Source organism: Mus caroli, unplaced genomic scaffold (genome assembly GCF_978045245.1).
Source record: "Mus caroli unplaced genomic scaffold, Mus_caroli_1 scaffold_10, whole genome shotgun sequence".
Taxonomy (NCBI): Eukaryota; Metazoa; Chordata; class Mammalia; order Rodentia; family Muridae; genus Mus; species Mus caroli.
The window spans coordinates 60,695,259-60,711,416 of NW_028227265.1; the positions used below are offsets into that span (position 1 = coordinate 60,695,259).

Consider the following 16,158-nt stretch of genomic DNA (forward strand, 5'->3'; position numbering starts at 1 on the left):
TATACATAAAATAAATAAAATATTTTTTTAAAAAGGCAAAATAAGAAATTTGAAAAGCATTCCTGCTCCCAAGCATTTCAACTAAAAGTCAGTCAGCTGGTGTTACAAATGAAGTAAATGTAGCCAGGTTACCTAAGTCTACTTTGGGTGCATCTCACTTCCCTATGTAACAATCCTTCAACCCTCGATAAAATTGCTGAAAGTATTAAAAGAGGTGATTGAATGTAAACAGTGAGTTCTATATAGTTCTTTTTTAAAAAGCGAATTCTCTAAAGATTTATTTATTTATATTAATTATATGAGCACACGGTCGCTGTCTTCAGACACACCAGAAGAGGGCATTAGATCCCATTACAGATGGATGTGAGCCACCATGTGGTTGCTGGGAGCCATTGAAAGAGCAGTCAGTACCTTTTTTTTTTTTTTAAAGATTTATTTATTATTATACACAAGTACACTGTAGCTGACTTCAGGTGTACCAGAAGAGGGCATCAGATCTCATTACAGGTTACAGGTGGTTGTGAGCCACCATGTGGTTGCTGGGATTTGAACTCAGGACCTTCGGAAGAGCAGTCAGTGCTCTTACCCACTGAGCCATCTCTCCAGCCCAGTCATGTAGTTCTTTTAAACTTTTTATTGTTTGGAAAGTTTTTGCATGTGTATAATACATTTTGATCAAATCTACTCCCCAATTCTCTTTCCTCCAATTCTTACTCCATCTCCTGCCATTCTATCCCTCCCAAGTTCATGTCCTTTTTTTTTTTTTTTTTTAAGTCTACCGAGTCAACTTTGTGCTGCTTGTATGTGCATGGGTACAGGACCATCTACACAGGTGACTTCTTTTACTTCCTTTACACCTCAGGACTGCGAGGGTAACTGGCCCAGCCATAGAGAATGTGGCCCGAGCAGGAAACTTGGAGTCAGCAAGCCTGGCTTCAATGTTGACTGTCTGTTTGAGTACACAATGTGACCTTGGGACAACCATCAGTTCCCTCTGTCTCTCACTTGCCATCTGTGAACGGGAAATAGTTTACGTAATGTATCTTTTAAGAATGTAGTTAGTTAGTTTTTTTTGAAACACTCTTTTGAAGACCCAGCTTGCCTCAACTTTACTCTGGAGCTGTAGAAGGAGCTTGGCCTTGAACTCTAGATCCACCTGTCTCCAATGCCCAAAGCTGGTATTATGAGTATGGTCCTCTGGGCTTGCTTTTCTTAAGGATTTAAAATGAAGAAAAAGGCTAGTAGCACCAGCAACTCTGGTACAAATGTGAAATTGTATTTCATTGCAAATATTTATTGAGGAAGAAAAATTAAGGAAGGGAAGGCAAGAAGAGCTCATGCCAGTGACTAAAGTTTCCCCATAGAATGTGAATCTTTCTTTATTTAATGGAAAATACCACTCAGGTGTAAAATACTGAGTTTCCTTATGTGAGTGTCCTTTTTAGAGGACTAATTTATAATTGTTAGATTTTTAGAAAGGAGAAATACAAGATATTTCTCTTCAATTTGCAGTTGATGAAACAGAAGTCTCAGAAAGTAAAGTGATTTCCCTGTGCTTTGAGCTTCTTAGACTGTAAGCAATGCCTGTTGACTCCATAACTTCCATGCACACATGTTTTGCCTAGCTCTTCTGTATAAATTCAGATCAATCTACAAAGACCCCAGATGCAAATTATCAACGAGGAATTTTGGAACATCAAATTAATTCTAAGATGAGTGAGTGCATCTGATCCAAAGAGAGAATACAAGCCCCAGGCTCTCACCTAGAATCTGCTAAAAAGCCCTTCTCTGATAGCAATAAACTGTTATTACAGCATCTGGGATTTTCAGGCAAAGCTCCAGAGACATTCTAATTTGGATCATCTCTGCCTTTCCATCATGGTCATGATCTGCATTGTCTCTAAGTCTGAATCTTAGAACTATGAAAGGTTTTTCCCCCCTTAGCTTACTTGCAATGCAGTCAGAGAATCAAAAGCATTCAAATGATGCCTTCTGAAAGCAAATGGTAATGAATTCAAAATAGTGTGGTCACTGGAGAAACTCCAGAGAACTGAAGGACACATTCATTATTGCTCTGAGCCATAAATACATTATACCAGGCTAGATGGAACATGCCAGGCTCACCATTAACCAGTCTTATGTCTGTGTGCCCATGCCATATCTCTAAAGCAAAGATAGCATTACTTTCAGTACAATATGTGTAAGGAACACAAGGCTAAATAATGGAGACAAGAAAACCATGTAGGATCCTACAGAGATAGCATGTAAAACACTGTAAAATGAAATGCTAGGTTGCGTACCTTTTTTTTTTTAAGTCCCTACTGTTGAACAAGGCCCGAAAGAGAGGGGAAATACTTGTTTCAGTTAGTATTTGGAAAAGAGGGTCTAGGGCTTAGTGGTAGATCCCTTGCTTAGTAGATAAAAACAAAACAAAACAAAACAAAACAAAACACCAAACAAACAAAAAACAAACCAAAAACCTAAGTTCCATTTCCAGCACTTCGAACCACAAAACAAATAAACAAAGAATCTGGAGCCGATGTAAATGGGAAGGAATGGGCATTTCGCATTGAGTCTTGAGCAATCTGTAAATTCTTGCTGGTGAGCAAGAAGTAACAGCTCTAAAGTGGTCAGGGAAGGTGATGCCCTTTGAAGGGGAATTTACTTAGGGAATTTAATGTTTGGAAATTCTCTTCACAAATAGAGGGGCTCTGGAGAGCAGAATCCATGTCTTCATGTTTTTCGGATAATTAAGTCCTCGGGACATAGTACTGTATGCCTACTATGTCCCAGGTGCTGTAAGGGACCCACCAGAAGAGACAATTCAGACACAGGTTCAAGCCAACAGAAAAATCTTTTATTAGCCTACCATCTACTACACTGGGTTCTCAGCATCCAAGGACTGTCCTGAACCTTTCCCAGGATGAGCTTTTAAGCATAAAAACCAAATCTCAGTTAGCAAGAACACTTAGCTCAAAGCAGAACTACAGACGACAAAACACAAGGGTAGTACACTTGGGGACTTTCCCAGAACTATGGACTTCCATGGTCTTTGTTCTCTCTCCTTTTTCCTTTTTGGCAGGTGTTGTTGCCTACATGCTGGTTCCAAGACCAGAATAGTACTTCCATCATGGCTTCTGTTGTTCTAAGTTCTGGAGACCTATAACATACATACTCTTTTAAATGCTTGTTGTTAGAAACAGGGTCTCACTGTGTAGCCCTGGATGGCCTAGAACTCATTATACAGACCAGGCTGCCTTGGAACTCAAGTGATCCTCCTGCCTCTGTCTCCATAAACACATGATTCACCATTGCCTGCTAATTGCTTGCTGTTAATTTAACTCATTGACTTTCCACAAAAACTCTACAAGTTAGCAGCCAGTGGCACACAGAAATCAAAAAGCTGTCCACAGTCCCATAGTTGCTCAATGGCATAATTCAGACCCATACTGATGGCTAAAGGGATCCCTTCCCTCTATTTCCTAGTAAGGATTGAAAGGTGTACATACTAGGAGTGAGTCTGATGAGAACTGAATTTAGAGAATACATATGAATTGTTCTTAAGTGACCTCCCCTTTCCCACTCCAGTAAAGTCACACTATCTACACCAGTCTCCACTGTATCTCTTGTCCAGTGGTATGAGGATGGTCAATTTTCCATAGTTAGTGTATGACCAAACTCTATAAGGAGCCATTGTTGAAGCTGAGAGTCCAACTGTTATAGATAAAATTCTGCCTACACTGCCCAGGATATGTGGGTTTCAGAACTGAGGTCCACATGGAAGATGGTGTTTCTTCACTCTCATTCTTTAGCAAAGAGGCTCTGGAAATGTGTGAGTCTTCTTCAGGGCCTGTGGTACCTCAGTAATATTAATAGAAACAATAACATATACTTGCTATGCAAGTGTTCCTCAAAAGCCTCTGTGACAAAATCTTGAAGGCCAGCCTGTGACACCACTGGGAAATTGGGGAACTTTCAAAGGTAGGGTCTAATAGAAGGAGGTTAGGTCATTGGGGGGGGGATGCCCTTAAAAAGTATAGGTGGTCATAGCTTTCTCAGCTGCCATGAAGTGGATTAGTCACTACCATACAGTCCTGCCCTGATGAACTGTGCTTCGATGATCTGAATAATAGTAGGCATTGAGAATTGTAAGACTTGGGACTTGCAAAAATGTCTAGGTGGCTAAGACATTTTGCAGCCAGGAGAACCAGGGTTCAGATGTTACTGCCCATGCAATAAAGATGTTATCCCCCTACATACTCCTAACCTCAGCGTCCTGGATAGTTTTATGTACTTGACACAAGTGAAAGTCATCTGAAAAGAAGGGAACCTCAAGCAAATGCCTCCATAAGATCTGGCTACAGGCAAGCCCATAGGACACTTTCTTAATTAGTGATTGATGGGAGAGGGCCCATTCTGGGTTGTGCCACACCTGGGCTGGTGGTTCTGAGTTCTGTGAGAAAGCAGGATGAGTGAGCCATGGGAGCAAGCCAGTTAAATACCACCCTTCCATGGCCTCAGCATCAGCTCCTGCCTCCAGGTTCCTTCCTAGCTGGAGTTCCTGCCATACTGTCTTCCTTAAAGGATGAACAGTGATATGGAAGTATAAGTCAAAAAAACCTCTTTCTTTCCCAACTTGCTTTTTGGTCATGGTTTTTCATCACAGCAATAGAAACCCTAACTAAGACATCCAGCTTGGAAGAGACCAGTCTGAGACTATCTGAGAAATGGGGAGCTTTGGGTTCAGGGTGAGACCCTGCCTTAAAGGAAGAGTTATTTCATAACTGCATGTATCTCCAGCTCCAGGGAAGTCAGTACTCCTTTCTGACCTCAACACTCAGGCACAGTGCATATATTCTCTTTTCATGCATATAAATACTCACAAATGCACACATAAGTAAATAAATACAATGGGATGGAGAGATGGCTCAGCGGCTAAGAACACTGACTGCTCTTTCAAAGGTTCTGAGTTCAGTTCCCAGTAACCACATGGTGGCTCAAAACCATCTGTAATGGTATCTGATGCCCGCTTCTGGTGTGTCTGAAGACAGCTACAGTGTGCTCATATAATTAAAATCAATAAGCCTTTAAATAAATAAATAAATAAATAAATAAATAAATAAATAAATAAAATTTATTTGAATTTAGAAAGAAATCTAGCTCTTGAAGTAAAAGAGGTCTTTTGAATGGCATGCCAAGCAGTAGGGAGACCATAGAAGAAAGGAAAGGTCCTCACTATGCAAAAGAGATAAAGGGAGCATGGAATTGCCTTAGCTTTCCTAGAGTTGAGATTATACATGTATGCTGTCATGCTTGGCTTTGAATTTGGGCATGTTAACGTACCTGATTTTCTCTCACATAGAGTGATCCTTACCCTTTGGAGACAACACTATTCCATAGGTTCTTCAGTGTCATAAAGACCACAGCCATAGAAAGTTACAGCCTCTCCCCTTAAATATCCCTGTTCTTTTTCAGAAACCTGGACGTAACTTCAGAACCAAAGTTATATATTTGGAACCATGCCTCTATAGTCTGGGCCTGTGACTCTGATGTCTACTAAGTAAGAGGAATTATGAAGTGATTGTTAAATATTTGAACAGCTAAGGGAAACAGGAAGTAATGAGAAACAAAAACACCCTACAGATCTGAGTCACAGGACATCCATTGTGGCAGGCCCTGTCAACCTCAGCTCCAGTCATTGTTTTATGTGTATATATGAACAGAGAAAAAGCTGTCTGTCTGAAGGTCCCAATTGCCAGCCATTTAAACTGGGAAGAATAGAAACACAGTTGGAGACCCTCACCCTTCTACTTAGCTCTGATTAGAAACAGTTCTTTGCCAGGACCTAGAGGCGACCAGAATATCTATATCTATATGGAACTATTGCTTTTTACTGGTTACTCTTTAGGCTTTAATTTTCCACTGTGATGTGGAAAATATGTAAAGTTAAGATGTACAATCATGTTCTTGGGAGGATGAGGCAGGGGGATTGTGAGTTTGAGACTAGCTGGGACTAGTTTCCATCTTGTTTGATGAGACATAGGTTTAATCTGTAGCCTAGATTGTCCTAGAACTCTCTATGTAGACCAGGCTGCTTTGAACTTATGGATATCCTCTTACCTTAGCTTCCAGAGTGCTGAGATGATAAGATGTGAGCCATTATGCTCTATGTATATGTATTTCTTAGTAGATGTATATATACATCTATATGTATATGTGTATAAATATGGATATGTACATATTTCTCAGTAGATAATCAAATATATATTATATATAATCATGACGTACTTAAAAAAATTTAAAAGTCTATATCAAAAGAGACAAGACCTATCATGTTAAACGTTTTTTCCTCTTTAAAGATTTATTTATATATTTATTTTATGTACACAAGTACACTATAGATACACTGATGGTTGTGAGCCGTCATGTGGTTGCTGGGAATTTGAATTCAGGACCTCTGCTCTCTCCAGTCGACCTGGCTTGCTCTGGTTGGCCCCGCTTGTGTACATGGTAGCTGTCTTCAGACGCACCAGAGGGCATCAGATCTCATAATGGATGGTTTTGAGCCACCATGTGGTTGCTGGGATTTGAACTCAGGACCTTCGGAAGAGCCATCTCTCCAGCCCCCATGTTAAACATTTTTAGATATACAGTTCAGTTTTAAATGTGTTGACATTGGTTCAACTGATCTTTAGAAACTTTTCATCTTGTGAAATTGAAACTCTGTTCTCATTGAAGAACCACTTCCCATTTCTCCTTCCCCCACATCCTAGCAAACATGAAGCTTTTGTTTTTATGAATTCCATTATTCTAGGAACCTCATATGAAATCATAAAGAGTTTTTCCTCTGGTGAATGACATACTTTTAGTATAATACTCTCAAGATTAATCCATGATGGATAAGATTTCATTGTGAGTACTTATCACATGCACTTGTTCATTCATCCATTGGAAGGCACCAGGTTGCTTTTACCTTTTGAAAAGAGTGTGTGTGCCCGAAAATGTGCACACAAATTTATATCTTAGAGCACATTAGATGGCTCAGTGGTAAGGGCACTTGCTGCCACAGCTGATGACTTGAGTTGAATTCACTAGCCCCGCTCGTTGGCCAGCCAGCCTGGTGAGTAAGTATACTGTCCAATCAGAGACTTCATCTCAACACCGTAGAACAGGAGGACTGACACCCAAGATTGTCTACTGACTTCTACCCCTATACACACACATAGATGAAAAAAATTCAATTAAAGAAGAAAAGGACTCATTCCTGTGCTTATCACCATTATTCTGTAAAGACTCACTTGTCCTGGCTATGAACACAAGCACTGCCACTGAAAAATGTATTCACATGTTTAAAATATAACATATATTGCATATAGCATGGCTATGTATTAGCAATATGCTGAAAATGGAGTATGCAGTTCACAGTGGTTGTCATTGTTGCTATTATTTCTGCTAATGTAAAGTATGGTCATTCTTTAGCCATACCTGCCCCCTTAAGCCCTCCGTTTCCCTAAATCATCATTTTCATATACTTTTTGGGGGCAATCTGATTTTGGTGGTATCTACACGTTTTCTTTAGTTAGGATAGTTCTGTGCTCTACCAACCCCATGAGAGCATACTTTACTAGACAGCTGCGCTCTGCAGGAGATGCCCAAACCCTCAGAGAATGTAAAGTACACTTGCCAGGGAACATGTTGGCAGAAGTGCCAACTGGACCCCCAAAAGGCCTTTTGCCCAGAACTAGAAAATATATTTACTGATACATCTCTCTAATGTTCAACCATAGTCCCTTTTATTCTTACAGACACAAGTGTAGAAGCATGTTGGGGAGCCCATGTGCTTTGCTCCCCACATCTCATGATAATAGGGCAACGGCACCTAGAGATGCTAACATCCTAGTCACAAACCTGTGACTGTTTCTCTGCGTGCTAAAATATACAGGTGATGCAGGGAATCTTATTTTAAGGTCCTGGGGTCAGGACCTTGAACTATTTGGGTGTACTCAGTATAACCACAAAGGTTCTTGCAAGAGAAGGTCAGGGAGAGTTCAACATGTGCTACTGGCTTTCAAGGTAAAAGCTAGGAGCCAAGATCTGTAGGTGGCCTCTTGAATTATCTCTAGTGTTGGGAACAAGCAAAAGAAATTTAATCTAAGCACTACTATTTACTTTTCATACCCCATTTAATCACAGGGAGAAATTAAATTCAAGGTCCCAGGCCCTAGGGGAGCTTCCCAATAGCTGGACAGCTTCTATTGTGAGGAAAAAGTCGTCTGAGTGAGTCCAGACATCTCGTGGACAACTTCTCCATCTTGCTAGTACAGTCAAACCAGATCATGTTCCCAGGCCCAGGGACCAACTCCTATCCTGACTGATGGAAATTCCCTTGTTCAACTCTTTATGTCAAAATAGGATTGGAAAATGCTAAACCTCGCTAGCCCCTAGCTCTATGGTTTTATCCCTTAAATATGATGTGCACTGTCCCTTCAGGGTCACAGTTAAGCTTCTGAGTCTGTTCTCCAGCTCTGACCAATCAGTAGTGGCTTGATTACAATACATTTTTGTCATCTGCATTGGACTGGTGTTTGAGTTATGTGGGATACATGTTGGATTTAAGTGGACCCACAACACTCAGAGCCCCAGAATGAACAAAGCCCAGCTGATAATTTCATTTTAACCCAGACACAGCTGTGTGGACTTCTGACCTCCAGAACTGTACAACAGCAAATGTGTGCTGGTTTGTGCTACTAAATTCAAAGAATCCACAGGAATGACACATTTCCTTAGTGACTTTGCGCTCTCTCTCTCTCTCTCTCTCTCTCTCTCTCTCTCTCTCTCTCTCTCTCTCTCTCTCCCTCTCTCTCTCTCTCGCTTTACATTTTCAAGCTCGTTCCTCTTTTTAGCCCTAAATCAATCCTCCAAGTTAATTCACATAATTAGGATAGCTTATAATAGGAGAACTCTGTTACTCTTGTTCATCCATCTTATTTAGCTCTTTGTAAACTTTACATTCAATGTCCCACTGAAGATATTTCATGCATTACAGACCTATGGTGCCTCTGAATATCCCTCAGTTAGTGCTGTCTGTCCTGTAGCCACCTATCCAGTCACCCTATAATAAAGATTTATAAGAGGCTATTTTGTGCCAGCATTGAGGTAGGATTAGGATGAGGGGACACAGTGAAAAGTCTGTGCCTGTACGTAGACCACAGATGTTTGATTTGTGTATATTTATGTGTGCTTCTACATGTTCATGTGCAAATACATGTGTGTGCACATATGTGTGGAAGCCAGAAATCAATGTTGGATGTCTTCCTCAATTAGTCTTCATATTTTTTGAGACCCTCTCTTACTAAACCTAGAGGTTGCTGCTTAAACCTATAGTGGCTGGCCAGAAAGTCCCAGGAAGCCTCTTTCCATCCTTTCCATGCTGTGATTACAGGCTTGTATTGTCACTTTTTAAAATGTTTTCATGGGTACTAGGAATCAAACTCGGGTCTTTATACGGCCATCTCCCCAGCCCTAAATATTAGGATTTATGGCTAGAGAACAGTAAGCACTTATCTTTTCTTCATATAAATGTCTCACAGTTTATTACTTTTAAGGAAAGAATTAGAGCACAAGATCCATCTTTAAAAAGCAAAGGGAAGGAGATGCACCCTGGTTCTATCTGACGTTCTAGTTTGCATTCAGATCTAGGCAAGAGTTAAAAGAGTAATGTGATAGATAAGCACAGATGAAAACCAGCACAGCCCAGAGCCTCTTTGCTTAGGAAAAATACACTCCCTCTGTCCTCTCCAGCCCTGGCCCTGTCTGCCTCTGATGCAGAGAGCTAAGGGTCTAAATGAAACCTGTTGGAGGTTCCAATTAAATCTTTGTGGACAAAGATTTAACGCATACACACACACACACACACACACACACACACACACACACACACACACACACACACACACTGTCCTTAGATAACAGGCAGCAATAAATCCATCAGCACATCCACTTTCAGAGAACAGAGTCTCCGCTGTCTTGCCAACAGCTGCCAGTTCCTCTCGGAGTGCCTCACATCAAGACGAGCTGTAAGGTAAGATTTGTCTTCTCTTTCTGGACGAGTTTAATTCTGCCTTAAAATTTCTCTTTCTTGTTAGGGGGTTTTGACTGTTGAGTTTACTGTGAATGGCTTGACAGATTTCTTGTTCCATTTTTGTTGTTTTATTTTATGTTTATTTTGTTTGTTGTATGTTCATTGTGTCATGTTTACATTGTCTTATTTTTCGTTTAGTCTAACTCTACTTTTTTTTTACTCTGTTTAACAACTTTTCATTTTTGTTGCTTTCTTTTTAGTCATATCTTACTTTGATTTTTATGTGTCTTAAGTAAGTTTGTAGTTTGAAATTTCTTATTATACAAAGAAAGGGAGGGTTTCAGATCACTTATATGTGATTCCTGGTTCAGAGCTATCCAGGAATTTGGTTCACTTGAGAGCTTACTCCTTGAACTATAGCATGGAGGATATTCTTCTGGACCTGGGCTTAGACGATACTAGCTTGGTGCCTGGAGACTTCTACCATTTGAGGCTGATGTTTAATCCTAGAGATAACCACTCAAAATTATTTACTGCTTGTATTATGAAACTGGCTCACCATAGAATTATTTGAAAATGATAAGCCAGGTAAAGAGTAAAGTCATGATTATAAGTCACCAGCACTTGAACGTGAGCCTAGTCTTAAAAATAAGCACACTTAAAAAAAAACTCTTTAAAAAATTTTAATTGCTTTTTTGGTGAATTTTATATCTCGTACCCCAATACCACTCATCTCCCTGTCCCCTCATACCTGCCCTCTACCCTGGCGACAACCACCCAACAAAGAAAAGAATCGTTGTCGAAGCTGTAGTGTATCACAGAAGCATACTTCATTTTTACATACACATGTCAGGCTATGAATACAGCACCATGTACATATCATATATTTTATGATACTAAACCACTTTAATGTTAAATGATTGGTATTTTTGGCACTGTAATAGAAGCCTCATAAAAATGAAATCCTCTGAGAAATTATGATTCTCTGAGGTTAGAAGAGCAACTGTGACATGATTGTAATGTATGATACAGGTTCCTAAACGTGAAACTACAGATAGAGAAGTCCACCAGGGAAACTCATTGTGAGAGTTAATAGCTTATTACACAGCAGTGCACCTCTCTGAACAGGGTTCTATAGCTTAGTTACAAAACCAAGAGCACTTCTAACATCGTACATCCGCAGAAATCATAGAGTGGAAATATACAAGTTATGAAGCTTGGGATCTTTAGCTCCATGTGACATCAATTGTGAGACCCAGGACAAATCTCTCTAGCTTCTGAGTCTTTGATTTTTTTTAAAAATTGTTTTGTTTTTGCTTAATGCTTATCAGTGGACAGATAGTGGGGCATGTATTTTTGCAAACTGTAGTTTTCTACACTAATATTTTTGAGTGGTGATAAACTTAAGACTTTTTTTTGCATAGTCATAAAAGTGCTTTTATTTGTATTTACTTTATTTTTGAGACCAGGTCTTGTGGTGTAGCTGTGACCTGGATCTCTATGTAGTACAGACAAGGCCCTAAACGTATGCTTCTCCTGACTTCACCTCCTAAGTGCTGGAATTATGGTGTGTACTGTCATGCCTGATTCAAGAAGTTGTCTTTTACAATAATATTTTAAAATAAAAACTATCTAAAACTTAGAATGGAAGAGAGAACAGATGCTCAGGAGATGTCTACCCTATTCAGATGAGAGACTGGTGTCTGACAGTTGAGAAACAAGAAGGCTGTTGTTCATCTGTAGAGTCTATTTAATGCAGTAGTTGTAATTTCAGACCTAAATCTCTGGACAGCAAAACTTCTCTGGAAGGCATTGTGGGAAATGGTGAATTATTGAGATTATATAAGAAATGAACAAAGAGGCAGGAAAAATTCAAACTCGTGTGCTACTTATAGCCCTTCATGCTTTTCATTTGAACAGTGAGCTTCACTACACCAGACAGACTTCCCTTTCTCTTGTAAAGGTGACAGAAGACCACATCTGTCAAGGGGCCTTCCTAAGCACCCGGAGGAGAAGGCCCCCCGCCATCCCAATACCTACCCAGCCCAGCCTCCTGCAGCCCTTGCCATGTTCCAGGTTGTTCTGGGTGCTCCTCAGCGGCTGCTGAAGGAAGGGAGGCAGTCCCGGAAGCTGGTGTTGGTGGTGGTGTTTGTGGCTCTACTCCTGGACAATATGCTGCTCACTGTGGTGGGTACGTGTGGGGCTTTTGTGCTGTGGGTGTGTCTGCTTTGGGTCACAGCAGGCATCATGGACCCTGTTTGATTCCATCAATGAGCAGAAACGTGTTAAGTTTTTTCATCTGGAAAAGGCATGGAGGTTGTTGAGGATTGGTGGGAATTGTAGGCTGAAGGGTCTGAAGGCTGTCAGACTTGAGACTAATGACTCCAGAGTTCTAAACAAAAACAAGTTCATAAGTACCAGTCAGGAAGAGAAGACCTAAGCCAGGATGTCATGTTTTCACCATTGTTTTCCATGGTCGTTGATGACTCTAGAGTCACCTGGGGCAGTGAGCTTTATTTTTCTGTGATGCTCTTCCAGCCTCTTCTTTGCAAACATAGGACATCCAAGTCCTTACCAAGCCCTGCCTCGTTTGCAGTTCATTGCCTCACATAATGTTCTGGCTAATATTTCATTAATTTTACATTACGTTACAGAAGTGCATAAGTTCTAGCATGTTGTCCCTCCTGCGTGAATATATGCTTTATAGAAGAGGCTTCTTATGACTTATTGACAATATAGTCAATCCTCATTTCTTGTGATTCAATAAGGTTATGATTAGAAAGCTCTCACAAACACTGACGTTGCAAATAACGGAATCTTTGCATTAAAGGGAAATATACATATACACATTCCACTCCTCCATAGAGATTATTAAGTCTTGACATCAATGCATCCTGGTAGGTTCTTTTCCAAAAGGCAGAACCTCTTTGTTGTACTTCAGCTGGAATGTGTACATTCTATCAGTGAATATGCATATATAAAGTATGTGCATTGGGTTACTCTATTTTTTCCCATTTTACCCCCATCTGTGAAAAATCATTACAGATTGTATCAAGCATTGATGCCCAGGTCATACACTATAGAAGTAACCAGTAAGGATGGAAATTAACCAGTAAGGATGACAAAAATTCATGAACACTAACTGAATAATGGATAGAATTTGGTCCTTTAGTGAATAGGAAGATTTGGGCGGTGTCATCTTCATTAGGCTTTAAATAATGTCACTTCCTTCTACATAAACTTGGACCTCAGAATAATTCCTTTGACTTAGTAATAGAAAAAGAATCTCTGTCCTTGACTTTCCTCACATTCTGCCATTGATTTTCAGTGCCCATTGTGCCCACCTTCCTGTATGCGACAGAGTTCAAAGACATCAACTCTTCTCTGCTTAGGGGTCCTTCTGTAAGCTCCCAGCAAGCTCTCACCTCTCCTGCCTTCTCTACCACCTTCTCCTTCTTTGACAACACCACCATGACTGTAGAAGAGCATGTACCCTTTCGTGTAGCATGGACAAATGGTACCATCCCTCCTCCAGTCACCGAAGCTGGCTCAGTACCTAAAAACAACTGCTTGCAAGGGATAGAGTTCTTGGAAGAAGAAAACGTCCGGATTGGGATTCTATTTGCTTCAAAGGCTTTGATGCAACTTCTGGTTAACCCATTTGTAGGACCTCTTACGAACAGGTAACTCAGTAGCTACACTTTCTGTCTTAGTCACTGCTCTATTGCTGTGAAGAGACACTATGACAAAACATTTAAATTTGGGACTTGCTTACAGTTTCAGAAGGTTAGTACAGTATCATCATGGCAGGAAGTGTGACAGCATGCTTATTGGTACTGGATCAGTGACTGAAAACTACATCCTGATCGATAAGCAGAGAGGGAAAGAATGACTCTGGAGTTGGCATGGAGTTTTGAAACCTCAAAGTCCACCCCCTAGTGACATACTTGCTCCAATAAAGCCACACCTCTTAATCCTTCTAATCCTTTCAAAGTGCCACTCCCTGGTAACTAAGTGTTGAAATATATGAGCCTGTGGAGGCAATTCTTATTCAAACACCAAAATGTCCCATCCACAAAGTACAGACTCAGGCTTAGTACAGAGGCCCAGGCTTCACATAGGTCAGTGGTTACATAGTTCAGTGGTTCTCAACCTTCCTAATGCTATAACACTTTAATATAGTTCCTCCTGTTGTAGTGATCCCCAACGGTAAAGTTATTTTCGTGGCTACTTTGTAACTGTAATTTTGTTACTGTTATGAATTGTAATGTAAATATGTGATATGTGACCTCTGTGAAAGGGTCACTCATCCTCTAAAGGGTTGTGACCCATGGATCGAAAACCACTGATACTGGTGGTTAGAAGAGAAAGGAAGGAAGGCTCTGGTACCCTTGGGAGACAGCAGTGTGGAAACTTGTTATCCTAGAGGATAACAGGTTATAGGTGAAATGTTACAGGCTTCACATTTTCTTAGTGATGTGAGTATTGATGCTGAGAACAGAAGCAGTGAACAGCTGGCAGTTGGTGAGCACACCTTGTGTGGGATCCCGGAGAGCACGGGGCGGACTGAATGCAGTGGGGTGCCAGAGAGCACGGGGCGGACTGAATGCAGTGGGGTGCCAGAGAGCACGGGGCGGACTGAATGCAGTGTGAAGGAAGCTCTGGCTTCCGGGAAATCTTGTCTAGGGTGAGCCGGAGGTTTTGATAGATGCCTTTTCTGGGAAGAATACTTTGGGCCTTGTCTGTGGGTAGGCCCAAACATTTGCATGTTTGTTTATTTATGACATGGATTCACATATTAAAAGCATGCTTTCACATTAACCCCATCTTTACTGTCCAACTATATGAATACCTGCTTTAATGCTCTCTTTCTTTGTTCACTTCCGTTTTAGGATTGGCTATCACATCCCCATGTTTGTTGGCTTTATGATCATGTTTCTCTCCACACTAAGTAAGTCATTTGCTTTCCTTCACTAAGCATCTTTGAGTCTATCATGTAAATGTAGTGTCAGAGCGGGATTTAGTTACCCAGAGAACAAGCTAGCTGAGATGTTGAGGGACTGAGATAGTGACAGGAACCACATCCTCTAATTGCAATCATTCTCATCTCCTAGAGGAGAACAGATTCTTAATTCAGTGAAAATCACGAGGGCTGTGTAGAGATATGTACATTGACTTGGGGAGGTAGGGTTGTGTGTGTGCGTGCGTGTGTGTGTGTGTGTGTGTGTGTGTGCGCACGACTGTGTGTGTAAACATGTGTGTGTAACTAATCTCTTGAGCAAGCTTACTGCAAGCCTTCCATTTTTTTAAGAGATAGTATTTTGTTGGTATGCAAAGGGTGACTAACAACAAAAATGGATGTTGGATCATAGTAACTAGAAAAGTCCCAAAAGCCTGGTGTTTTCCAGCTAAGGTCTTTAAAGGTCATACCTTAGGAAAGTAAATTTGCTACAGAAACCAGAAAGTAAATGACAAATCTCCTCCAGTATCAGCTTGATGTTACTAATAAAATGGAGGTGGAATCAATACAGCGAGGTGAATGAGCTTGATGTTTGAGCCTGAGTATTGCACAGGGGAAGCCCTCGGGGAAGCCCACTTTAGGGGCTCAGTGTAGGGAAGGCACCTGTGGACCCACCATTGGTTCCTCTGCTGATTCTCTGCTGCAGATCACACGGCTGCTCCCTTTGGATTGCTGAGTTCTCTATCACATATCTGCCCTCTCAGCTTTTCTTCCCTCCCAGAGTAGGACCTGACCCAATGCAAAGTTCAACAAGAAACAGTTGCATTTACGGACACAAGAGCTTGAGATGGGACTTTCTAGCTGACAACAGGAAGTACCCTTGCGAAATTATAACTGAATGAAAGAAAATGAAGTCACCAGGCTCTGATGTTAGTTCTAAACTTGGGGTCACAGAGAAGGTCCTCATCAAACTCTGTGTGACACTAAACAAAACTAAAACCAGTTAATGAAGGCAAGGAATTTATGGGAGGTGGAAGGACTGGTTGGATTGGGAGAGAAATGGGAGAGGGTGATAGGTGGGAACCAGAGTATACAAGTATGAAGTTGTAGAAGATAA

At 40.8% G+C, this 16,158-nt stretch overlaps 1 protein-coding gene across 1 annotated transcript in view; it reads left to right on the forward strand.

Moving 5' to 3' along the window:
• The first annotated feature begins 12,148 nt into the window (after window positions 1-12,148).
• Window positions 12,149-16,158, forward strand: part of Slc18a1 (solute carrier family 18 member A1) — a 37,804-nt gene continuing 33,794 nt past the window's right edge. Inside the window, exons 1-3 of the mRNA XM_021171026.2 lie at window positions 12,149-12,272; window positions 13,410-13,764; window positions 14,974-15,032. Of these exons, the coding sequence (XP_021026685.1) occupies window positions 12,149-12,272; window positions 13,410-13,764; window positions 14,974-15,032 (538 nt within the window). The remainder of the gene's footprint in view (window positions 12,273-13,409; window positions 13,765-14,973; window positions 15,033-16,158) is intronic.